This window comes from Enhydra lutris, unplaced genomic scaffold, assembly GCF_002288905.1.
Source record: "Enhydra lutris kenyoni isolate GAN:26980312 unplaced genomic scaffold, ASM228890v2 scaffoldscaffold8, whole genome shotgun sequence".
Lineage (NCBI taxonomy): Eukaryota > Metazoa > Chordata > Mammalia > Carnivora > Mustelidae > Enhydra > Enhydra lutris.
Genome location: NW_019154092.1, coordinates 1,389,515 through 1,415,232, shown reverse-complemented (window position 1 = coordinate 1,415,232; position 25,718 = coordinate 1,389,515). Strand labels below are relative to the sequence as shown.

The following is a 25,718-nucleotide window of genomic DNA, read 5'->3' as shown; positions in this document are numbered from 1 at the left end:
CGATTTCGGCTCAAGTCATGATCTCAGGGTCTTGCAATGGCGTCCCCAGTTGGGCGGGTGCTGAGCTGGAAGCCTCCTTGGAATTCTCTCCCTCTGTCCCTCCTCGAGCTCGAGCCCTCTCTCTCTCTCTCTCAAAAAACTTTTAAATGTATTATTATTTTTTTTAAAGATTTTATTTATTTATTTGACAGACAGAGATTACAAGTAGGCAGAGAGGCAGGCAGAGAGGGTGGTGGGGAAGCAGGCTCCCTGCCTAGCAGAGAGCCCGATGTGGGGCCTGATCCCAGGACTCTGAGATCATGACCTGAGCCGAAGGCAGAGGCTTTAACCCACTGAGCCACCCAGGCGCCCCAATTATTATTATTATTTTAAATTCAGAGCAGCAAAAATCAAACAAAAACCAGGCATGAGCAAGAAAGATACTGCAGTCTTCGTTCTGGTGTATGTCCCAACACAGTCTTTGCTCAAAGGGCTTCCTAAGGTCATTTTCGGGTATAGGCTTCTATGACCACAAAGAGTGTCTTTGCCAAGTCTGGTTCGGTTTAGCCTTTTTCCACGTCCTGGATTCCACGCAGGATCTGAGAAGCCCTGAGAAATAAAAGATTAGGGGCGCCTGGGTGGCTCAGTGGGTTAAAGTCTGTCTTCGGCTCAGGTCATGGTCTCAGTGTCCTGGGGTCGAGCCCCGCATCCGGCTCTCTGCTAGGCAGGGAGCTTGCTTCCCCACCCCCCTCTCTGCCTGCCTCTCTGCCTACTTGTGACCTCTCTCTCTAATAAATAAATAAATCTTAAAAAAAAAAAAGAAAGAAAGAAAGAAAAGATTAACCAGCTCCAGTGGACCCTGTGGTTCCTCACCTCCAAGGTCCAGCCTCTCATGCCATCAACCCCAAACCGGTTCTCCGCTCTGCACCCAAATCACTGGCTCTGCCAGGACTGACGGATGAGAGCGCTCCAGAGACTGGTGGGTCTGCCCTTCAGTCCCTTCTGATTCTGTCCCTCCACTGGATCAAGGGAGGGGACCTGGATTGGGGGAGGGTGGGGACGTCGGTGGGAGCAAGGGTGGGGCTCCTATGCCCTGGTGGTTGGCAGGGGGGCTGTTGGGAGTAAAAGGAAGCAGGGGAGAGGGGCCAGGAGGGACAGCCGCGGAGGTCCAAGGGGGAACAAGGCAGGGACCGGCATCACACGGGAGGCGGCAGCAAGAAAAGGGACGAGAGACCAGGACAGGGTTTCGGGTGAATCTGGAGCTCGCTGGGACTTCCCGGGGCGACTGCAAGGCGTAGGCCATGGTGACCTCGGACCACAGTTCCCTTCCGGTTTGCAGAGACGGGCCCCAGGCTCGGCCGACCAAGGAGTGTGTGGCTTTTCAGCCTCAAAGCTACGGAAAGGGCAGGATGGAGGAAGAACACCACCGGCCCTTTTGGATCTCGTTCCCCAGTGACGGTCTGAAGCGCCTCACACCCCGTAACCGCCCTCTGCGCCTGCGCAGGTGTCTAGGGCGCGCTCTCTGCCCAGAGGCACGCTTTGCGCGAGTCTTTCACTCAGCTGCCCTCAACACCCACTGCGCTTGCGCATCGCATCCGCTTCGGGCCTCTGAGGTGTCAAGAGCGTCTACCACGCCCACTGCGCATGCGCTTCCCCAACGTTTCTGGGGTCCTGCCGCAAAGATCCCTCCCTCTGTTCCGCGCGCCTGAGCGTAGGGGCCCCGGGTTACGGTAGCGGCAGTTCTGAATGGCAAACCCGGTGTCGTAACGAATGCTAGAGAAGTGTGTACGTGCTCGATGCCGTCCTGCGATCGGGAAAGTTCTGAATTCCGAAACATGCCCGGCCCCGGTGTTTCGGACGAGGGATAGCAGACCGGCGCAGCCCCTCTAGAAGGCTTAGCGGAGGTGTCCGTGTGTAAAAGTAGCTGGTGCTTGCTTGTCCAGTGGAGTTAGGTGCTGGGCTCCGAGGAGCATAAGCTGGAGGTCGTGTGCAGGAATGGCCAGGGGGCCAGTGCAGCGGTGCATGGGGTCACCTGTCTGCAGGAACTGCGGCTGGGCAGCATCCCACTCGAGCAGCCCTCGTGCTGCCCACGTTGTTCTGGAGCCCTCTGGTGGGTCGGACATGCCCGCAGAGACAGCAGCCCTTGGGCACTGCAGTCCTGGTCGCCTCACCCCCTCCCGCGACTGTTTCCCACCCTCGCCACATCCCCAACCTTCATTTCCTCCTCCACGCTCCCTCTGAGCCCTGTCCTGATGTTCTGCTTCACAGAGAAGTGGGGGCAGCCAGAAGAGAACATCCACGCCACCCACCACCCATCTTTGGGTTCCCCTACCCTCTTCCCCAGATCCCCAGTCCTCCCACTCCTCTGCCAGCCTGCACTAATTTCCTTCTGATACCTGCATGGCACATCCCCCCGTGTCCTTCAACTCCTTGTGCAGATGTCACCTTCACAGGGCCTATTCTCAGACCACACTCTCCAAACACTCCCTCACACCCTTCCCTGTTTTATCTCTGCTTTACACCAGCTGATATACTTTGTGTTTTCCTTGTTCATTTTGTCATTGCTGGTCTTCCTCCGATGGAAGGAAGGCTCTGAGAGGTCACGGATTCTGTCGCCAGTTCCATGGTTGTATCAGTAGCACCTGGAACAGCTGGCTTATTGTCCACACTAGGGAGGCAAGAAATATCTGTTCACTGAATTGGTAATCACTGGCATAGCTAATGTTGTCATGCTTTTCATGATCAGGCACAGGACTAGGCAATCTCCATGCATGATCTCGGTGAATCAATTTCCTGGGGCGCCTAGATGTGCAGTTAAGCTTCTGACTCTTGGTTTCGGCTCAGGTTCTGACCTCAGGGTCCTGAGATCAAGCCCTGCGTGGGGCTTATGTGCAGTATGGAATCTGCTTGAGATTCTCTCCCTCTGTCCCTCTGGCTCATTCTCTCTTTCTCTCTTAAATCAATCAATCTTTAAAAAAGATTAACTGCTATCTTGGAGACCTGCCAACATCTTCTGCCCCATGGGCTTTGTGTATGTGTGTCTCTCTTTTTTTTGGGGGGGGGGTTTATTATTATTTTTTTTTACTAATGTCTACACTCAACATGGGACTCAAACCCCGACCCTGAAATCAAGAGTCACATCTTATTCCAACTGAGCCAGCCACCTCTTCCTGCTTCCTTTTTTTTTTTTTTTTAAAGATTTTATTTATTTACTTGACAGAGGGAGAGAGAACACGAGCAGGAGGAGCAGCAGGCAGAGGGAGAGGGAGAAGCAGGCTCCCTCCTGAGCAGGGGCTTGATCCCAGGACTCTGGGATCATGACCTGAGCTGAACCGATGGAGCCACCCAGGCGCCCCCCTCTTGCTGCTCCTTGCAGATCTTCTAAGTGGACCGCTCGCCTCCATGCAGCCCACATGGAGCTTCCACGTGACTCCAGTGAGACGGAGTCCTGGGCCCTCGCCTGGCTCCCTCTTCTGGCTTCCAGAAGGAAGTTATTTAGGCCTTAGGGAACTGTGGGCAGGTCCTCTGATGGATCTGTCTCTAGACCTGTGGCAAGATCTTTGACAAGATCCCGCGCCCCAGAGCCCCTTCCTCAGCCTCCCCATTGCCAGCACAGTAGCTCATCAAATGGAGAAAGCACATCAGTTTTTACCCAGCCGGGTCTGCTCCCTAGCACCGTTTCTAGCTGGGACAGGCACTGGGTGTTTGATAAAACGAATAAATAGTCATCAGGTTCTGGAAGTTCTTTGGAAAATCTTCAGCCAAACATCCTTCCGCCATGAAACCGCTATGAAAGTACTTAAAAAGTCATACATTTGACTTGTAGGATTTCAGATTTGCAGGGTGATCTGCTAGAACAAGACAGGCAGTATGATTTACTAGGAAAAGATCAATGATTTGATTTTTGTGTAGTCAACTACTTTGTGCACGCCTAGGAAAGTATCTGAGAGGAGCAGTTCTCCACTGACCCAAACGCTCTGCATTTGGGTCAGAGGAGAACTTTCAGCATATACTGAATTTTCAAGCATTCTAATAAGCATGTTGTTTTGTCATTAAAAACTAGAAGAGGGGGACGCCTGGGTGGCTTAGTTGGTTGAGCCGCTGCCTTCGGCTCAGGTCATGATCCTAGGGTCCTGGGATCAAGTCCCACATCGGGATCCTTGCTCAGCGGGGAGTCTGCTTCTCTCTCTGCCTCTGCCTGCCACTCTGCCTGCTTGTGCGCTCTTTCTCTGACAAATAAATAAATAAACTCTTAAAAAAAAAAAACTAGAAGAGGAAAATTATTAATAAAATTGAGAATCCCAGGATGCCTGGGTGGCTCAGTCAGTTAGGCGTCTGCCTTCGGGTTGGGTCATGATCCTGGGGTCCTGGGATGGAGTCCCCAGTTGGGCTCCTTGCTCAGCAGGGAGCCTACTTCTCCCTCTGCCTGCTGCTCCCCCTGCTTGTGCTCTCTCTCTCATATATACACAAAAATAAACAAAGTCTTTAAAAAAAAAAAAAACAATTGAGCATCTCTAAAAAATATACTGACCTAAGGGGACAGGACCTTAGCGTTGAGCTCTCATGGCTGGGTGCTCTGGAGAGTGCTCTCTCCATCTTCAAGGGTGTTGCATGGGGATGAAAACTGTCCTCTGTTGTACCAAGTGTGTGTGGCACATGTGACCTTGGCTGCCTATCCCCCACCCTGGAGGTAGGCATGATCATCTCTAGGTCCAGTAAAGAAGTGACTCAGAGAGGACAAGGGAGGAGGAGCAGAGTTGGCAGCGGGACCCAAGCACGGCCACCAGTTGTGGCTACTCTCTGCTACTTCATATGCCCCACAAGTCCCCACACATACAGATCCATGTGGCCCTTCTGTTAGCCTTACTATGAAACAGGCTGGCAAGTGAGAGAAGGAGGCACAGCCTCTCTGTTGGAGAATGTTTTGCTGGGGCCAGCCACTGGGGCTGGGGAGCTCTGGTCCTGCTAGGGGCAGAGCCTCACGCTCCTGGGGCCCTAGCCCAGAGCATTGTGCCCCAGAACAACAGCAGGCAGGCCTGCCCAGGGACAGCCTGGCACAGACCTGTTGTCTATTTTGGGAAGATGCTGATGGGGGAGAGGGTGGAGGGTGAGAGGTAGTGGGGCCTGGGACTCGAGAGCAGAGACTGGGGTTCCTCTGCTACCCGCCAGCCACGTGACCTAAGTAACCCCTCCTCTCTTTGCCTCAGTTGGCTTATCTGCAAAGTGGAAACATCACTGCATAGTTGAACTAGATTGCAGTGCCGTGATTGGCAGGTTGCAGCCCTAGGAGGGAGGCGGAGGCTATTAAAGGTCACTCTGTGTCCTCCCCTCTCTCCTCAGATTCAGGGCAGGGTCCTGCTCCTGACCACCTGTGCGGCTGGCATTGGTGGGACTTTTCAATTTGGCTACAATCTCTCCATCATCAATGCCCCGACTTTGGTATGTATTTTCTGTGCCTGCCATACCCATCCTGGTAGGTGCGGGGGAAGGCTAACAGTTGCCTGCTGTGGGGTTCAGGCCAGCATCCACTTTGTGGTGCTTTCCCCTCCACGCATCCACCTTCACTGAGATGGCCCACAGGTCCTACAGATGCAGGTTCAAACCCAGATCTACATCCTCCCTTGAACCTGGATGTCCTCCTGGGTCCCTGATATCAGCAGATAACTCTACTGTCTGCCTAGCGGGAGACCAGCCTTGACTCTGCCCCTTGCCCCCAAATACTGAGCCCTTCCTAACTACCTCTTGCTAGCCATTTCTCCCTGTGTCTCTGCCATGACTCCAGTTCAGGCCCTGTCTCTCCTTCCTGGACCCCTGGCTTTGCCTCCTCACTGGCCTCGAAAGTTTGACCAAGCCACTCCCTTACCCAGAAACATTCTGTGGCTCCCTGATGCCTATAGGAATAAGAACAGACTCATCCACCTGAAATTCAAAGCCTCCTTAGATCAGAACCTGTCTACCCGTCCCCTGCCTTCATTCCCTGAACCCCACTAGCAAAGCAATTTAAATGCAGGTCCCCAAATGCACACAGCCCTCTCTCTAAGCCTCTTTTGCTTGGGAAGCCCTCTCCGCTGCCCCTGCAGAAGCCCCTCAAGGACCACCCAAACACCATCACCATCCTGAAACCTTCCTTCGACAGCACCCCCCAACCTCAGGTGGAAGTTGCCCCTCCCTCCCCAGCCCTTCGAGCGGGCTGTCCCCACTCAGGTTGTGTGCCGGTTTTGTGGGGCCCATCTCATCCTCCCGCTGGTTTGCTCTCAGTGTCTGAGTCGTCCTTGTGCTCCCAGCGCATGGTGTCGACCTGGCCCAAGGGACTTTCTTGGCCTCAGAGACTCCTAATCCACCAAATGGATTTCCAGCCAAGGGCAGGAGAGGCTGGGCCTGGTTCCTAGCTCCCCTAGACGGTCCTTCCCCAAGAGGGACCTGACAGGCACCAGGCTGACACCCATTACCTTGAGCTAGCCTGAGCCGAGGGGAGCTGGTCCAACCCCTCTACCCGCTGCCCTCCCCACGTCCTCCCTCACATCCTGCTGGGAGGCCTGAGACCAGTCAGACCCTTAAATGTGTTTGGGACTTGCCCAAGTGCAGTCATTCCTCATCCTGTGGCCTCTGTTCACTTAGCTAGAACTGCAGCTCTGGGGGTGGGGGACTGGGGTGTCCTGACCACCCACCCTCTACAGCCCTGACCTGTGGCTAAAGCCATGAGCAAGTCCTTTCACCTCTCTGGGCCTAATTTAGAGTGTAAACAGCGAACAGAGTGACGTGTATCTAACAGAATACCTCTAAGGGCCATCAAAGTTGGGGTCCCCAGGAAGCAGGTGGCACAGTCCAGATAAGTCAGGTAGGTTTAGATGCCACAAGGGACAATTTACAGATTGAGTGTGGCAGAGAGCACGCAAGACCAGGGAGAGCTCAGTGACACCAGAGTCATTACCACGCCTGCCCCCAAAGGGACACATGGAAGGAGCAGTAACCGAAACTGGAAGGAAAGAGACGTGTGGCATAGGACCTCTTGAGAGGAGTGGTGACGTTTGATTGAGTGTCACAGCTGGCCTGAAGGGACCCCTCAGCCTGAGGTGACCTGGACACAGGCACCCCCCCACCTCTCTCTCATGTCCTACTGGTGCTCACCATTGGCCAAGTCCCACAGAAAGCCAGTCAGCTAGGGGCCCACTGATGCGAGCCCTGAGGTTGGGTTCTTGGGCTGAAAGCCAGGACCCCAGGGGGGTGATCGTGGACTCCGTGGGGCAGACAGAGACCGGCTAGCACTAGGCTCCCAGAGACATATGTGAAAGAGACCTGCCGGGCGCACTCACAGAGTAGGAGCTCCGGAGACTCCGTCCCTGCCCCCACAGCCAGGGAGCAATATGGCTGGAGGAAGCCTGGGTGCCTGCTCTGGAGAGGCAGAGCCCTGTCTGGGAGAAGGTCTAGCCTGTCGGGCCTGTTCCTGGAGGCCGACTGGCATCTCTGTCTACAGCCCATTCAGGAATTCATCAATGAGACATGGTGGCTGCGGACCGGCCGGCCACCGTCCGAGAACCTGGTTCTGTTTGTGTGGTCCCTCATTGTGTCTCTGTACCCCCTGGGGGGCCTCTTTGGAGCCTTGCTTGCCGGGCCCCTGGCTGTCCTGCTGGGAAGGTAAGTGCTTTCTGTGTGTACCCTTGATAAGGGGATGCCCCAGTCTGTAGGCTGAGGACTGTGGGAGAAGGAAGAGCCCCTAGGGGCCCAGGCCCAGGCCTGCTCAACCCCCCCAGCCTCTTACCCTGCCAGAAGTTTCATCACAGAGTCACATTTCCAAGCCGATTCGGTAGAGGGAGGAGCCTTGTGCTCTGAGGGAGGGAGGATTCCTGACGTCTTGTTCCATGTCTGCTGGTAAATTTAGGCTCTTCCTGCAAAAGAGAAGGAATTAGCTCTGACCCCTGGGGTGCCTTGGGAGAAGGGCGGCAGAATGGTCAAGTAGGCAGAGTGGTCAAGTAGGCATGCCGACATGAGTAACTTGCTCATGTAAACCTTTGGGGCCCACATGGGGCATCACTGAAATAGTGACTAAGTGCTACTAGGCACACCCTACCTTAGCGAAGGATTGTCCTATGGGACACAATGTGTGATGGATACACGGCCACAAGGGGTCCTAGAGTCTGGTGTAGGCACTACTGACAAGTCCAAGGTTATGTCTAATTAAGAGGATGATAATTCACTGAAGGAGAGTGGCTTTGCTCCAAAACTCTAGGTCTTGCCTTGTGACTCTCCTTTTAGACACCCGCTGCAGTCACTTGGAGCACCGTAGGCTCTCCTAGGTCTAAAGGGGTGAGAGGCAGAACGCTTTGCACTTCACGTGGACCCACTGGAGAACACTGTCTGCGTACTGTCCGTGTTCGAGCTCCCCTCGAAGCCGCCAGGTTTTCAATCACCTGGTTTGTGTGCGAGAGCATGACACCCAGGGTGGTCTGTGCTCTCTCTCCAAAATGGGAACGAGCTCTCTGAGAGTTGCTCATCCTTCTTAGAGGGAGGGCAGTGATTTCTCATGCCCTTTGGAGGAAATAGGCTGATGGGCGTTAGTCCAGCGAGCCTCGGGAACTTCCCTGATGCGGCGGCTTGAAACTTCTGGTCTTTGCCATGCATGTGCCTTACAAGACAGTGGACTCTTCTGGTGCTCGTTGTCCCCGTCCTTTCAGTGTAAAATCATCAGAGAAGTGGGCCAGAAAGATGCCCTATGGAAGGGACTGTGGCCTGAGGTGGGGAGCTGCTCTATCCTCAGGCAGGTCAGTAAAGGTGTAATTCTGCCCCTGCTAGGGGAAAGCCAGATGTTTTCGATGTTGTCTGTGTATGGAAATGGAGCAAAATGTATTTACCAAATAAATACCCCACCCCCAAAGTACTTTATTAATTTACAGCACCAAGGAAACCATATCTGGTTTTCAGCAGGAGTCACCCGCGGACCAAGTTTGCTATAATCTGTGCCATTCTCTATTCCCTAGACCCAGGCAATCTAGATTAGTTCTTATTCCCTCGCCAATGTGCCGCTGGCTTTGGGCAGAACACTGGCCTCCTCTAGGATCCAGCTTCCCCGGCAGAAGCGGGCTCTCCTGAGTACTCTGCGTGACAGCACTTCCGCGCTCAGTATCAGGAATCCCAGAGTCGATGCTTCGGAACAGTTAAGCCACTGACATTTATAGTGGCCACTCCCCAGGCTGCAGACTGTCCCACTGAACTAGTCATGGGCCACCCTGCCATCCTGAAAGTTCTGAGAAGTGACTATAATACATGGGAGAAAATGTGAGAGGACGGTACTTGGCTTTCCAGGTGTCTCTTCCCTTACTCTGAAAGTCCCAGCTCTTCTTCTCTATGGTTTGATTGAGTCGGAGAAATCAGATGTCAGGCCCCTCATCTTACAGAAGAGTGGGAGGAAAGCGATGCTTCATCTGAAAATACTGTCATTTCAAGCTGTGGTGTAGACAGAAAGGACAGTCACTTGGAGTATGTCGGGAGAGGGGTGTGGGAGTATGCCCTTCAAGGCACACCACGTGTGGTCCTAGGCACACTGGCTAGTGGGCATTTCCGTCTGTGTAGCTTAGACTCTTTTTTTTTTTTTAAGATTTTATTTATTTTTTTGACAGACACAGCAAGAGAGAGAGAGAGAACACAAGCAGGGGGAGTGGGAGAGGGGGAAGCAGGCTTCCTGCTGAGCAGGGAGACTGATGTGGGGCTCGATCCCAGAACTCTGGGATCATGACCTGAGCCGAAGGCAGAAGCTTAATGATTGAGCCACCCAGATGCCCCTAGCTTAGACTTCTTGACGCAGGTCATACATGCACACACACAGGTCTGATTGGGGCCAGCTGGAGCTGCAAAGAAGGGTCCCTGGGGAGAGTCCCCCCTCCCCCAGACTGAACCTGGGTCTCTCTTGCCTGTGTTCCACTTCCCCTCAGGAAGAAGTCCCTCCTGGTGAATAATGTCTTTGTGGTGGCCGCGGCCACCTTGTTTGGCTTCAGCCGCCGAGCAGGCTCCTTTGAGATGATCGTGCTGGGCAGGCTGCTCATGGGAGTCAGTGCAGGTATTGGGGGCGGGGGCAGCCCATCCTGCCTCCCTATTTCTACTCAGTCATGTAGCCCATTTATTCATTTGTGTTCTCTTGATTAATTTCATCCATTCATGCATTCTCTTTCTTCACACTTTTCCTTCACGCCCACCTCTCCTTTTGCAAAATGATTATTTTGCAAGATGGTTTATCTCAAAAGGATCATATAACTGGACCCTTAAAGTGGACATTGAAAGCTGGAAAAGTTGTACAGGGCTGTGAATACAAACATCCCCAAGCCTGTGCTAACAGAGGCCCCATATTTGAGCCACACTATAATCCAGGAGCTTCCTGGCAAGCTAAGGTACAAAGATACCAGGATGAGTTCTCAGATCGTCCCTGTGGAGGCATTGTAGCCTGTTAGGGGCTCCTCAGTTTCTGGGGCTTGTCATGTGTGGAAGCATATTTACCTGGGCTTTCCCCCCACCACCCCCAAAGACTTTATTTATTTGACAGAGAGAGACATAGTGAGAGAGGGAACACAAGCAGGGGCAATGGGAGAGGGGGAAGCAGGCTTCCCGATGAGCAGGGAGCCCAATGCCAAACTCAATCCCAGGACCCCGGGATCATGATCTGAGCCAAAGGCAGACACTTAACCCACTGAGCCACCCTGGCGCCCTACCTGGGTTTTTAGAGACACCCATCAGCAAATCCCCTCTTGACTTACTACTGTTTACACAGCCAGGGGTCTCTGTCTGTATTAGTTATCTATTCCTGGGAAAGAAAGTACTCTGAAACTCCGTGGTTATGCACACGTCTAGGCTTGAGCATGAATGTCCAGCCTATGTACCTGGGGGAAAGTGCTCCCAAGGAACTCCGAGGAGCCGTGGCCATGACCCCAGCCATCTTCACTGCCCTGGGGATCGTGATAGGTCAGGTGGTCGGACTCAGGTAAGCACCCCGTCTCCCTGTGCCCTGAGTGGTTTGAGGGATGCCAGAAAAAGCCCTCGCCTAAATTTCTCTTCAATCCACTAAGTGTATTAAGGCATTGTTTCTTTGAATTAAGAAATGTTCGGGCGCCTGGGTGGCTCAGTGGGTTAAGCTGCTGCCTTCGGCTCAGGTCATGATCCCAGGTCCTGGGTTCAAGCCCCACATCGGGCTTTCTGCTCAGCAGGGAGCCTGCTTCCTCCTCTCTCTCTGCCTGCCTCTCTGCCTCCTTGTGATTTCTCTCTGTCAAATAAATAAAAAAAAAAAATGAATTAAGAAATGCTCTCTGTACTGAAATCCTGTCCACACCCATCTGGCCGATACACAAAACGGGTATTAGTCAAACCACCCGTAAGTGTGGTTTGGAGACTGGGAAGAGGAGTCACTATGGATAAGGTGGGGCCGTGGGCCTGCTTTATCCTGGGATCCTACCTAGGATGGGAGGGATCTTGGTGTCCAGACCCAGAGCTGGTTAGAAAGAAGCAAAGAGCAATACAGGTCCTCTGCCCTTGAGAGGGCGGACAGGCAGGGGACTGGGGGGGGGTGTTACGGGGCAAGTGTGCAGGGCCCTGGCAAGGAAGCACCTGGTCCCTCCTCTCTTCTGCCTCCCCAGGGAGCTCCTGGGTGACCCAGGGGCCTGGCCCCTGCTGCTGGCCAGCTGCCTGGTGCCTGGGCTGCTCCAGCTTGCCTCCCTCCCTCTGCTCCCTGAGAGCCCACGCTACCTACTCATTGACCATGGAGACACTGAGGCCTGCCTGGCAGGTGAGTCCCCGACCTCAGGTCCCCAGACCACCCATGACACAGGGACACATCTGTCCAGAGCATGTGAATCCCCATTTCTTGGGTTTCCTTTATCAGGAAAAAGCTGTCCTTCACTTTTGTGCCATCCAACCATCTCTTCAAAAGTCTTTTTTTTTTTTTAAGATATTATTTATTTATTTGAGACAAAGAGAAATAGGGCACAAGCGGGGAGGAGGGGCAGAGGGAGAGGGAGAAGCAGGCTCCCCTGTGAGCAGCTAGTCCCATGTGGGGCTCGATCCCAGAACCCTGAGATCATGACCCGAGCTGAAGGCAGATGCTTAACTGACTGAGCCCCCCAGATGCCCATCTTCAAAACTCTTTATCAGGGCATCTGGGTGGCTCAGTCAGTTAAGCATCTGCCTTCAGCTCGGGTCATGATCTCAGGGTCCTGGGATAGAGCCAGCCTCTGACTCTGCACTCAACGGGGAGTCTGCTTCTCCCTCTCCCTCTGCTCCTCCCAGCCATGCTCGCTCCCTCTCTCAAATAAATAAAATCTCTTTAAAAAAAAAAACGAAAACAAACTCTTTACCAAGGGGCTGTCCTAAGTGCCAAGGCTGCAGGACAGAGCAGATCCCACCCCTGACATCTAGGAACAGCGGGATGGTGCCAATGGAGAGCCCTTCCCTCTACTGCATTTGCAGGATGAAACACTGTGTCACCTGGGTGCTGATGGACTGATTCATTAGCTACAGCCATGATAATAATGCCCAAAAACAATACCAAAAGTCTCTGGCTTAACATAATCCATTAGGGCGTCTTCTACTCATTTACTTACTGGGCAGGCTGCATGACTGCTGATCTCAGCCTGCAGCTCTTACTGTCTGGGAATCGGCCGATGAGCTAGTCCAGGCTGGTCCGGGCCAAAGCCCGTTCAGTTCTGCTGCACACGCCTCTCTCCTCTCTCTTGGTACCAGTGGGCCTGCCTGGGAATGTTCTCTCTCTCTCTCTCTCTCTTTTTTTTTTTTTAAGATTTATTTATTTAATTAATTGACAGAGAGAGACAGCTAGAGAGGTAACACAAGCAGGGGGAGTGGGAGAGGGAGAAGCAGGCCTCCTGCTGAGCAGGGAGCCCAATGCAGGCTCGATCCCAGGACCCCGGATCATGACTTGAGCCACCCAGGCACCCCGGGAATGTTCTTATTACAGTGATGGCAGAGGACCAAGAAAGCAGATCTAGTTGCACGAGTCTTTTGCACATCTGTGCTCCCCGTGCCCGTGAACAGCCCATCAGCCATGTCACTGAATCCAAAGTCAAGGGATGGGAGATCAATGGCCTATCCTCTCACATGGCAAAGGCCGTCCATTTAGAGAAAGCTGAGGACAAGGGCCCACTCATGCACCTTCTCAGCTCGCCATTGTGATCACAGCTATTACTGATATCCTTCCCCTAGGCGAAACATGCTCAGTGTCAGCCAGGACCCCTCGTCTCACCCAGTCATGGCACCCGTCTTGCAGTCCAGGATCTTAAGATCACATCAAGTCTCTGTGTGGCTTCTCTTGATCCAGAGACCCAGGAACTAACAACACAAGTCTTCTGCCCCTCTGAACTCAACACACAATGGTGAAAGTAGGACAGTATAACCAGAACTAACCCTCATTTCCTTTTTTTTTTTTTTTAAGATTTTACTTATTTATTTGACAGAGAAAGATCGCAAGTAGGCAGAGAGGCAGCCAGAGAGAGAAGCAGGCTCCACGCTAAGCAAAGAGCCCAATGCAGGGCTTGATCTCAGGACCCTGAGATCATGACCCAAGCCAAAGGTAGTGGCTTAACCCACCGAGCCACCCAGGCGCCCCTAACCCTCATTTCAAAGAGGAGGAGTCAAGCAGTCACCGGTCCTTAACGCTAAGGTGCCCCTTGGAAAATGCTGCCAGATCTCCCTGCTTTGCAGGTAGGGAATGTTCCATGATCAAGTCCTGGCTCTGTCCCCTGGGAGGGGCTTTGAGGCCGTGGTGTCCCCTGGTTCTAGCTTCTGCCCTCTGAGATATCCATCCTTGACACCTTCTGAAGAGGGCATTGCAAATATACTCCTAGAAAGTTGAGGTACAGAAGTCTTTACATTTCCAATTGTCTTGTTCCCTTTTCATCTGGTGTAGTGGAGCTTTTGTCAATATAATTCTTTCAGAAATGATGTGATTTTTCTTATTTGATTGATGTGCCCAAAAGCCACACCCAAAAGTCTTTTTGGGACATGCTTCCCTCTTGAGACTGAATGACTGGAATTTGGGGCATGGTAGGCTGCTGGGGATCAACACCCTTAAGTCCCCCAAATGCCCCTTTTTCCAGCCAGGAGTGTCTATGAGGCACTGGCATTAAACCACACCCTTAATTTGATCATTACCCTGAGTTCATGGCTCACTGGCAGGGCTCTGCACTTGATCTTTTTTTTTTTTTTTCTTTTTTAAAGATTTTATTTATTTATTTAACAGAGAGAAAGGAATCACAAGTAGGCAGAGAGGCAGGCAGAGAGAGGGGGAGAAGCAGGCTTCCTGCTGAACAGAGAGCCTGATGCGGGGCTCAATCCCAGGACCCTGAGACCATGACCTGAGCCAAAGGCAGAGGCTTAACCCACTGAGCCATGCGGGAGTCCCTTTTTTTTTTCTTTTCAAAGATTTTATTTATTCATTTGACAGAGAGAGACACAGTGAGAGAGAGAACACAAGCAGGGGATGTGGGAGAGGGAGAAGCAGGCTTCCCACAGAGCAGGGAGCTTGATGTGGGGCTCAATCTGAGGACCCTAGGATCATGACCTGAGCGAAGGCAGACATTTAACAACTGAGCCACCCAGGCACCCCTGGATTTGATATTTGATATTTGCTTTCAGGCTGTAACTTCACATGGAAGTCTTTTTGCTAATTGGTGGGGCTGGAGATGAGAAGGTTTATTTTTTTGTTTTGTTTTGTTTTGTTTTTAATTAAATCAACCTAGTGAGTTCCAGAATAAGTTAAATTTAATTAAATCTTGTTCTCTCTGAAGGTCTTTTTGAGGTCATGTTTTTCTTTCTCTCTCTCTTTTTTTAAGGTTTTATTGATTTATTTGATAGACACAGAGAGAGCACCAGCAGGGGGTTTGGCAAGCAGAGGGAGAGAGAGAGAAGCTGGCTTCCTGATGAGCAAGAGAACCTGATGCGGGGCTTGATCCCAGGCTAGATCATGATCTGAGCCAAAGGCAGACACTTAACTGGCTGAGCCTCCCAGGTGTCCCTCATGTTTTTCTTACAGTAAGCTTAGAATAATCAGTGAAAAGCAATCAGTTCGTGCTTTCACCACATAAGGATCTCTTCCCTAGAGCCCAGGAGTTCATGAGATCTGTTTTCCTTTTTCTGCAATACTGCCCTTCCTACCCACCCAGGTGTCCATTTTTCCAGCCTCCTCTCCATCTCTGCCTGGTATTGGAATTGTACCATAGATTACAGGTCCTAGTATGGTAGCACCTGCACCTGTTAATTAATTCATCAGTTTTCTGTTGCTGCCTATTAATCATACCTCGCTGGCAAGCCAAAGAAGCAATCCCTTAGTTGAAGCTTCTGAGTTCCCTGGGGTTGGCTGATGTCTGCACCTGGCTGGTGGCTCTGCGGGTCTTGGTCGCTCACACAGTCTGCTGGGCATTGGCTAATTTACGAGGGTCCCAGCTGGGCCATCTCTGCTCTTCCTGGGACCGGTGGGCTAGCCCCGCCACACCTTCTTATGATGGTGGTAGAAGAGCAGGAGAAATAAGCAAGGCTTGGGCTGGAATTTGCACACCCTCCCTACAACCTCATTCTATTGGCCAGAGCAAGTCATATGACACAGCTCTGTGTCAAGGGGCGGAATAAGTACTTGCCCCTTTGGCTGGGGCCGCAGCAGAGGGCCTGGATGCAGGGAAGGATGGAGAACTGGGGACATTGGATAATGGCAATCTGCTGCAGTTGTGTCCAGTCTGATGTCTCTGCAGAACCCTGAGCTCCTAAAGCCTTTTTTGGTCCGTGACGCCCTGAAATGACAGGGAAAGGGGAAGATCATCGCCATATGATCAGACGGCCCGGGGAGAGGATGAACGGAGTTGGGGGTGGGAGCTCACCGTGGGGGACCAAAGAGGGACTGGTGGGGTTCAGCGCCCTCTACCCCTGCCCCAGCCCTGCAGCGGCTGCGGGGCACTGCAGAGGTGGCCGGGGAGCTGGCAGAGCTGGAGGAGGAGCGCGTCGCCTGCCAGGGCCAGCGCGCCCGGCGCCCATGGGAGCTGTTCCAGGATCGCAGCCTGCGGAGGCAGGTGACGAGCCTCGTGGTGCTGGGCAGTGCTGTGGAGCTCTGCGGGAACGACTCGGTGAGGACCGTGCCTCATTCCCCCCACCCTGGGACAGGAGGCTGCAGACTGCAGGCCTCTGGCAGCCTGGCCCTCTGCTCTCCGTCTCCAGGTGTACGCATACGCCTCCTCAGTGTTCAGGGCGGCGGGGATCCCCGAGGGGAAGGTCCAGTACGCAGTCTTGGGGACTGGGAGCTGCGAGCTGCTTGCAGCCTGCCTCAGTGTGAGTTTGTCATGGGCTTGGGCTGACCCTCTACCAGCCTTTGGGGGTCGGGGTTGGGGGGAATGACTGAAGTCCTCTACCTTGAGCTCTTTTCCACTCCAGGTTACTATGTTCAAATGGGGCTACTTAGCTAGCATTTATTGAACACCAACTGTTGACCGTGCACTTAACACACCATTTTGAGATGAGGAAACTGAATGCCGGGGAGGGGCCAAATTAATAATTAAAAAATCAATAGGGGCGCCTGGATGCCTCAGCCACCTGAGCTTCTGTCTTCTGATCTGATGGTAATTTCAGGGTCCTGGGGTTGAGCCCTGTATTGGGCTTCCTGCTCAGCAGGAAACCTGCTTCTCCCTCTCCCTCTGCCCCTCCCCACTGCTCATGCTCTCTCGCTTGCTCACTGACACTTTCTCAAAAATCTTAAAAAATTAATGTCTTGGGGCGCCTGAGTGGCTCAGTGGGTTGAGCCACTGCCTTCGGCTCAGGTCATGATCCCAGGTCCTGGGTTCAAGCCCCACATCGGGCTTTCTGCTCAGCGGGGAGCCTGCTTCCTCCTCTCTCTCTGCCTGCCTCTCTGCCTACTTGTGATTTCTCTCTGTCAAATAAATAAATAAAATCTTTAAAAAAAAAATTAATGTCTTAATCTCCTGAAGTAATCAACAGCTCCTAACAGTCCCCCCTTCCCACCAGCTTCCCACTGCTCTCCCTTAAACCAAGGGAAGTATGCTTCCAGTGCAGGGGTCAGTGACCAGGGCTCCCTTCCTTTGCAGTGTGTGCTGATCGAGAGGTCGGGCCGCCGTGTGCTGCTGATAGGAGGGTACTGCCTGATGACCTGCTGGGGAAGTATTTTCACTGTGGCCCTATGCCTGCAGGTAGCTGGTGTGGGGTGGGGACGGAGAGGGCATTAGTGTTGCAACTTGGGACAGCCTGATCTCCACCTCACTGCACCCCCTCTGCCCCTTTACTACAGAGCTCCTTCTCCTGGATGCCCTACCTAGCCATGTCCTGCATCTTTGCCTTCGTCCTCAGCTTTGGCATTGGCCCCGGTGAGTGAGCCCAAGGAACACCAGGCTTTGGCATTGCAGAAGGAACTCAATTGTCTGTGTTCATGACAGGTGGTTGTGAATGCTGTGTGTCACCTGCATGCCCCTCCCCCCAGCCTACCTGCGCTGAGGCTTCTGGGAGGGAATGGCCAGAGAAGAGGACAAGGGGTCCCCACTCCCATGTCAGGGACAAGGTGGGGGGAAGGTTGGGCTGGGAGCTCTGGCTGGCAGCCCCCTGTCCCTGCTTCTCCTTCTAGCCGGAGTGACAGGGATCCTGGCCACAGAGCTGTTTGACCAGAAGGCCAGGCCTGCTGCCTATATGGTTGGTGGCGCTCTCGTGTGGACCTTGCTCTTCCTGGTCGGGCTGGGGTTTCCCTTCATCAAGGTAGGCCTCCCCTGTCTCCCCCAAACACTGGGGCCCTGTTTTAGGTTTTACCTCTGTCAGCAGCAGAGCCCCTGCTGGAGGTCTCCATCCTCCACCAGGAGGCTGGTGGGGTTGGGACTCATCTGAATCAAGAGGGACGAATCTCTCAACACCACCTGTCATGAGGCCTTCTGTCTGGCGGCTGAACTGGGCCACAGCAGGTCTCCGGGTCTCTCCACACCTACAGGAGGGCTTGTCCCACTTTCTCTATATGCCTTTCCTCGCCTTCTGTGTCTGTGGGGCCGTCTATACTGGCTTCTTTCTCCCTGAGACCAAAGGCAAGACCTTCCTGGAGATCTCCGAGGAACTGCACAGACTCAACTTCCCCCGGCAGAGCCAGGGCCCCAAGTGGACGGGCCCAGAAGTCATCCTGTCCACAGAGCTGTAGCTCTGTTAGGTATGGTGGGGGCCCAGATTCAGCTGTTGCTGTCTCCTTTGCTTCCTGCCAAGGGTCCTGGCCCCCTGCATTCCCTAGTTCCTGTGTTCATTTGTCTAATGAGTGCTTTTATTTTTAATTTTTATTTTTAAAAGATTATTTATTTATTTATTTGACAGAGAGAGAGAGAAATCACAAGTAGGCAGAGAGGCAGGCAGAGAGAGAGGGGGAAGCAGACTCCTTGCTGAGCAGAGAGCCGGATGCGGGGCTCAATCCCAGGACCCTGGAATCATGACATGAGCGGAAGGTAGAGGCTTAACCCACTGAGCCACAAAGGAATAAGCACCCATAACATGAGTGCTTATTAAACACCTACTGCTTATAGCCATGGTGCTGAGGGCTTAGCAATCCATGGTGAGCCAAGAGAGGTGGCATCAGGACCTGCTGGTAAGCTTCCTGTCTAGAGGAAACCAACAAAAAGGATCACAAACTCAGGGAAATGCAGTGACAGAAAATGCAGATTATAAAGTGTATACAGGGGCACCTGGGTGGCTCGTGGGTTAAAGCCTCTGCCTTCGGCTCAGGTCATGATCTCAGGGTCCTGGGATCGAGCCCCACGTCGGGCTCTCTTGCTCAATGGGGAACCTGCTTCCCTTCCTCTCTCTCTGCCTGCCTCTCTGCCTACCTCTGATCTCTGTCTGTCAAATAAATAAATAAAATCTTTAAAAATAAATAAATAAAATGAAGTGTGCACAGACTAGGGAGCTTGACGTAGTTTGAGGAGGGCTGTCAGAAAAAAATTTTCTGGGGGTGCCTGGCTGTCTCCGTTGGTAGAACACGTGACTCTTGATCTCAGGGTTAAGTTTAAGACCGTGTTGGGTGTAGAGATTACTTAAAAATAAAATCTTGGGGCACCTGTGTGGCTCAGCCAGGTAAGCATCCAACTCTTGATTTCAGCTCAGGTCACAATCTCAGGTTTGTGAGATCGAGCCCCATGTCAGACTCCACACTGGGCTTGGAGCCTGCTTGGGATTCTCTCTGCCTCCACCCCTCCCCAACCTCCACCTCTTAAAAAAAAAAAAAAAAAAAAAAAAAGGGCATACATTATAAAACCACCACTACAATCAAAGTGGAACATTCGCATCACCCCAAAATCTTCCCCTTTGTCATCCGTAGGCCCCCACATGCAGACCCAGGCAACCAGTGACATGCCATCTGCCATGATAGGTCACATTTACTTTTTTTTTTTAAGAGTTTGATGTCATTCCATACTACATGTATGCATTTTTGTCTGGCTTTGCTCCCAATAGTTTCTGAGCTTCATGCATGTTGTCACATGTATTATATTATTCTTTTGTGTTGCTGAGCAGTATTTCACTGTATGATAATTTGTTTACCATTTCCCTGTTGATGGAATTTTGGGCTGTTTCTGAATCTCGGCCATCACAAATAAAACTGCTATAAACATTCCTGTATAAGTTGTTGTATAGACAAATGTTTTCATTTCTTTCGGGTGAATAAATTTCTGAGTTTAATAGCAAATATATGTTTAGGGGAACCTGGCTGGCTCAGGTGGTAGAGTGTGTGACTCTTGATCTCTGGGTCATGAGTTCAAGCCCCACATTGGGAGTAGAGATTACTTGAAAAATAAAAGCTTTGGAATGCCCACAATAGCCAAACTATGGAAAGAACCTAGATGTCCATCAATAGATGAATGGATAAAGAAGATGTGGTATATATATATTATGGAATACTATGCAACCGTCAAAAGAAATGAAATCTTGCCATTTGTAATAATGTGGATGGAACTAGAGGGTATTATGCTAAGCGAAATAAGTCATTCAGAGAAAGACAATTTTCATATGATCTCCCTGATATGAGGAATTTAAGAGGCAGGGTGGAGGGTTGTGGGTAGGGAGGGAAAAAATAAAACAAGATGGGATTGGGAGGGAGACAAACCATAAGAGACACTTATCTCACAAAACAGAGGGTTGCGGGGGGATGGGGGTAGGAATAGGGTGGCTGGGTTATGGACATTGGGGAGGGTATGTGCTATGGTGAGTGCTGTGAAGTATGTAAGCCTGATGATTCACAGAGCTGTACCCCTGGGGCAAATAATACATTTTATGTTAATAATAAATTAAAAATATGTATATTAGGGGCGCCTGGGTGGCTTAGTGGGTTAAAGCCTCTGCCTTCGGCTAGGGTCATGATCTCAGGGTCCTGGGATCGAGCCCCATATCGGGCTCTCTGCTTAGCAGGGAGCCTGCTTCTCCCTCTCTCTCTCTGCCTGCCTCTCTGCCTACTGTGATCTCTGTCTGTCAAATAAATTAAAAAAATCTTTAAAAAAATGTATATTAAATAAATAAAAAATAAAAACTTTGGGGTGTCTGGGTGACTCAGTCAGTTAAGCATCTGCCTTCGGCTCAGGTCATGATCTCAGGGTCCTGGGATTGAGCCCCATGTTGGGCTCCCTGCTTAGTGGTGAGCCTGCTTCTCCCTCTCCCTCCTATTCTGCCTGCTTGTGCGCTCACTGTTTCTCTCTGTCAAATAAGTAAAATCTTTAAAATAAAATAAAATAAAAGCTTTAAGGGCATCCCTCTCTGGTCCCCTCCCTTTTTGGGAGCGTTGTACTACTCTATTGGTTAATAAGCTTTACTATCACTCAATAAACCTTGCTTTGCTACCCACCAAAAAAATGAATAAATGAATGGATGGATGGATGAATAAATGAAAGAATAAACAAAATAAAAGCTTTTAAAATAGTGAATGTAGGGGTGCCTGGGTGGCTTGGTGGGTTAAGCCTCTGCCTTTGGCCCAGGTCATGATCCCGGGGTCCTGGGATCGAGCCCCGCGTCTGGCTCCCTGTTCAGCGGGGAGCCTGCTTCCCTTCCTCTCTCTCTACCTGCCTCTCTGCCTACTTATGATTTCTGTCTGTCAAATAAATGAATACAATCTTTAAAAAAAAAATAAAATAAATAGTGAATGTATGTTTAGCTATAGAAGAAAAACATATATGTATAAAACATATATAAAAAACTTGTCCCATGGGGCGCCTGGGTGGCTCAGTGGGTTAAGCCGCTGCCTTCGGCTCACGTCATGATCTCAGGGTCCTGGGATCGAGTCCCGCATCGGGCTCTCTGCTCAGCGGGGAGCCTGCTTCCTCCTCTCTCTCTGCCTGCCTCTCTGTCTACTTGTTCTCTCTCTCTGTCAAATAAATAAATAAATAAATCTTTAAAAAAAAACAAAAACAAAAACAAACAAAAAAAAAAACTTGTCCCAAATGATTATACTGTTTCATTTTTTATAAGATTTTATTTATTTGAGAGAGAGAGAGAGGGAGAGGGAGCGTCACAGGGAGAAGCAGACTTCCCACTGAGCAGGGAGCCCGACTCGGGACTCTGGGATCATGACCCGAGCCAAAGGCAGATGCTCAACCAACTGAGCCATGCAGGCGCCCATGACTGCACTGTTTTAAAAGCCCACTCGCAATGCACAAGAATTGTGGATGCTGTAGCTCTTCCTCAGCACCTCGTATTGTCCTCCATCTTTGCAATTTAGCTATGCTGCAGGCTATACGATGGTGTCTCATGGTGGTTTAATGCAGACATTTCCCTGACAACAAATCATCAAAATGCTCACCATGAGTATCTTCTCATGTGTGGAACATGGCCATTCACGTGTCTTTTGTGAAGAATCTGTTCAAATATTTCATCCACTATTTTTTTTAATATTTTATTTATTTGACAGACAGAGATCACAAGTAGGCAGAGAGGCAGGCAGAGAGAGAGGAGGAAGCAGGCTCCCTGCTGAGCAGAGAGCTCGATGCGGGGCTCGATCCCAGGACCCTAGGATCATGACCTGAGCCGAAGGCAGAGGCTTTAACCCACTGAGCCACCCAGGTGCCTCCCGTCCACTACTTTTTTAAAAAAGAAGTTAAGGGGCGCCTGGGTGGCTCAGTGGATTAAAGCCTCTGCCTTAGCGGGGAGCCTGCTTCCTCCTCTCTCTCTGCCTGCCTCTCTGCCTACCTCTGATCTCTGTCTGTCAAATAAATAAATAAAATCTTTAAAAAAAAAATAGTTAGGGGTGCCTGGGTGGCTCAGCGGGTTAAAGCCTCTGCCTTCGGCTCAGGTCGTGATCTCGGGGTCCTGGGATCGAGCCCCACATCGGGCTTTCTGCTCACCAGGAAGCCTGCTTCCTCCTCTCTCTCTCTGCCTGCCTCTCTGACTACTTGTGATCTCTGTCTGTCGAATAAATAAATAAAATCCTTTAAAAAAAATAGTTAAAATTTGGGCTGCCTGGGTGGCTCAGTCAGTTAAGCATCTGGCTCCTGGTTGCAGCTCAGGTTGTAATCTTGGAGTCATGGGATCAAGTCCTGCATTGGGCTCCATACTCAGTTCAGAGTCTGCTTGAGATGCTCTCTGCCCCTCCACCCCTCAAATAAATGTTTTTGTTGTTGTTGTTTTAAAGATTTTATTATAGAGACAGTGAGAGAAGGAATATAAGCAGAGGGGGGAGTGAGAGAGGGAGAAGCAGGGTTCCCGTGGAGCAGAGATCCCAATGTGGGGCTCCATCCCAGGATCCCGGGATCATGACCCCAGCCAAAGGCAGATGCTTAATGACTGAGGCACTCAGGTGCCCCAAAAGCAGGATTTTTGAAGAAATGGTGGGTTTAGTTCCCACTTGCCATTGTTCTTCATCCCCCCCACCCAGGTGACAGCGTCTCAGAAACTCCCCACCGTCCCACTTGCCCTGTCTGGATCTTCTCTAAGTGTCCTTCTTGCCTCAGCAATGTCTCCTCCTCCGCCAGTGTCTCAGTTTCAGGGGATGCGTACACAGGCAGACCTTGAGGCAGTATTGGATTCCGACCCACAGATTTCTTTACAGAGACCAGGTCACCCCAGCCTCCAAGTCCTTCTAGCAACCGCATGAGGAACCCCAGGTTGCCTTTGGGCCCATGTTCCATATCCTCTGCCAGTTCGGCTTCCAGCCCTCCCTGGCCAGTGGCACCTCCCACTATTGCTCCTAGAAGACGGTGCCCTGATTGTGACAGAGGCTGAAATCACACTCCCGGTAGGGGGTGCCACCACCAGTGAGTGGTCACAGCAGCCCTGGAGTTATCCTCCTAGCAGGGCTGTCCCCAAGGCTGCCACCCCCCACACACATACATGAGCGCGCGGGCGCACACACACACGCACAGAGGGAGAGCCTGTCTGCAAATTTTTTAAACTCTTTGGGGGGTGCCTGGGTAGCTCGTTCAGTTGAGCAACCCACCTCAATTTCAGCTCAGGTCATGATCTCAAGGCCGTGGAATTGAGCCCTGCCACCGACTCCCTGCTGAGCAGGGAGTCTGCTTGGGATTCCCTCTCTGTCTCCCTCTGTTGGCCCCTCCCCACCCCTCTAAAATAAATAAATCTTTAAAAATGTTTTGAAAGATTTTTTTTTCAGAGCAGTTTTCATTTCGCTGCAAAACGGAGAAGAAAATACAGAGATTTCCCATATGCCTCCTACCCCCTCACAGGCAGGGATGATTCCTTTATCACCAACATCCCCCACCAGCGAGGTCCCCGTGTTACTATCCATGAGCCTACGTGGACACATTAACACCCAAAGGCCATGTTGCACATTCTCTGGGTTGGACAGATGTGACGTGCACCACCACCGTGATATACAGAGTATTTCCACTGGCCTGAAAATCCTCTCTGCTCTAACGAATCACCCCTCCCTTCCCATTGATCCTTGGCAGCCACCAAGTTTTTGCTGTCTTCATTTTACCTTTTGTGTAACGTCCGATAGTTGGAATCAGACAGCACGTAGCCTTTTCCGATCGGCTTCTTCCCCTTAGTAATATGCATTTAAGGTTCCTCCATGTCTTTGCACAGCTCGCTAGCCCATTTCTTTTTAGTGCTGAATAATATTCCATCTGGGCAAAGCACAGTTTATTTTTATTTTTATTTTTTTAAAGATTTTATTTATTTATTTGACAGACAGAGATCACAAGTAGGCAGAGAGGCAGGCAGAGAGAGAGAGAGGAGGAAGCAGGCTCCCTGCAGAGCAGAGAGCCTGATGTGGGGCTCGATCCCAGGACTCTGGGATCATGACCAGAGCCGAAGGCAGAGGCTTTAACCCACTGAGCCACCCAGGCGCCCCAGCACAGTTTATTTTACCCACTCACCCAGTGAAGGACATCTTGGTGTCAAATTTGGTCGCAAACACATTTGCGACAGTGTATTTCTCTTTTGTTATGATCCACGTTCTGGCAATAAGGAATAAAGTTGCTCTACACATCCACGTGCACGTTTTTGTGTCAACATGCTTTTTCGACTCCTTTGGGTAAATATTGAGGATCGTGATTGCTGGGTCATAGGGTAAGAGGTTGCTTTGTTTTCTAAGAAACTGCCAAACTGTCTTTCAAAGTGGATATAGCATTTTGGATTCCCAGTGGCAACGAACAAGATTTTCTGTTGCCATGAGTTTAGTATTTTAAAGTGAGTTTTTTTGAAGTTTTGACAGAGATCACAAGGAGGCAGAGGCAGGCAGAGAGAGAGGGGGAAGCAGGCTCACCGCTGAGCAGAGAGCCCAATGAGGGGCTCAATCCCAGGACCCTGAGATCATGACCTGAGTCAAAGGCAGATGCTTCACTGACTGAGCCACCCAGGCACCCCTCTTCATATGCTTATTTGTCAGGAGTGTATCTGTTACTGTCTTTAGCTCATTTTTTAAATCAAGCTGTTCATGGGGTGCCTGGGTGGCTCAGTTGGTTAAGCAGCTACCTTCTCCTTGGGTCATCTCAGGCTCCTGGGGTCGAGCCCCGCATCAGGCTCCCTGCTCAGCAGAGAGCCTGCTTCTCTCTCCCTCTACCTGCCACTCTTGTTTGTGCTCTGTCAAATAAAATTTAAAAAGAAAAGAAAAAGAAAGAAAGCTGTTCATTTTCTTATTGAGTTTTATGGGTTCTGTGTATGTCTTGGATAACAGCCCTTTATCAGATTTTTTTTTTAGGTTTTTATTTATTGATTTAGAGAGCACCAGCAGGAGGAGGGGCAGAGGGAGAGAAATCCTCAAGCAGACTTCATGCTGAGCAGGGAGTCCAACATGGGGCTCGATTCCACACCGCTGAGCTCAAGACCTGAGCCGAAATCCAGAGTCCATTGCTCCACTGACTAAGCCACCCAGGTGCCCCTATCAGATATGCCACTTTTCTATTGGTGCACGGGAGAAGAATGAGGCACAAACAAGTCAGCTGTGAGAGGGAGGGAGCAGGGGCACAGCTGGGAGGACTGTCATCCCAACAACTCCTCAGTCCCGTATTTATTAGATAGAGGATGGCAACAAAGAGGAAGAAAAGGTTATGCAGTAGCCAGAGGTCTAGTAGGTAAACAAGAAGGAATTCGAGTCTTAGGTTGGTCACAAGTCTTAGAGGTAAAGGAGTTAAACAGGAGGAGGAGTAAGGTGTGTGGGGTCCAGCAGTGGGGGTTTGCAGTTGAGCAGGCGCACTTAAAGGAATTACCTTAACCGGAGGCTTTCTGAGAGGCAGGAGAGACCACAAACAAGAGAAGCAGGAGGTGTTCCACCCAGAGAGAGCCAGGCATCC

General features: G+C 51.2%; 1 protein-coding gene across 1 annotated transcript; it reads left to right on the top strand.

The window, feature by feature from the left end:
- The first annotated feature begins 937 nt into the window (after positions 1-937).
- On the top strand, positions 938-18,139 carry LOC111142608 (solute carrier family 2 member 11). The gene is made up of 12 exons (XM_022495911.1): positions 938-958; positions 5,320-5,418; positions 7,454-7,614; positions 9,906-10,030; positions 10,816-10,945; positions 11,595-11,743; positions 15,895-16,082; positions 16,174-16,284; positions 17,055-17,156; positions 17,255-17,330; positions 17,585-17,712; positions 17,939-18,139. Exons 1-12 carry the CDS (start codon positions 938-940, stop codon positions 18,137-18,139), a joined length of 1,491 nt encoding a protein of 496 aa, XP_022351619.1.
- The last annotated feature ends 7,579 nt before the right edge of the window (positions 18,140-25,718 follow it).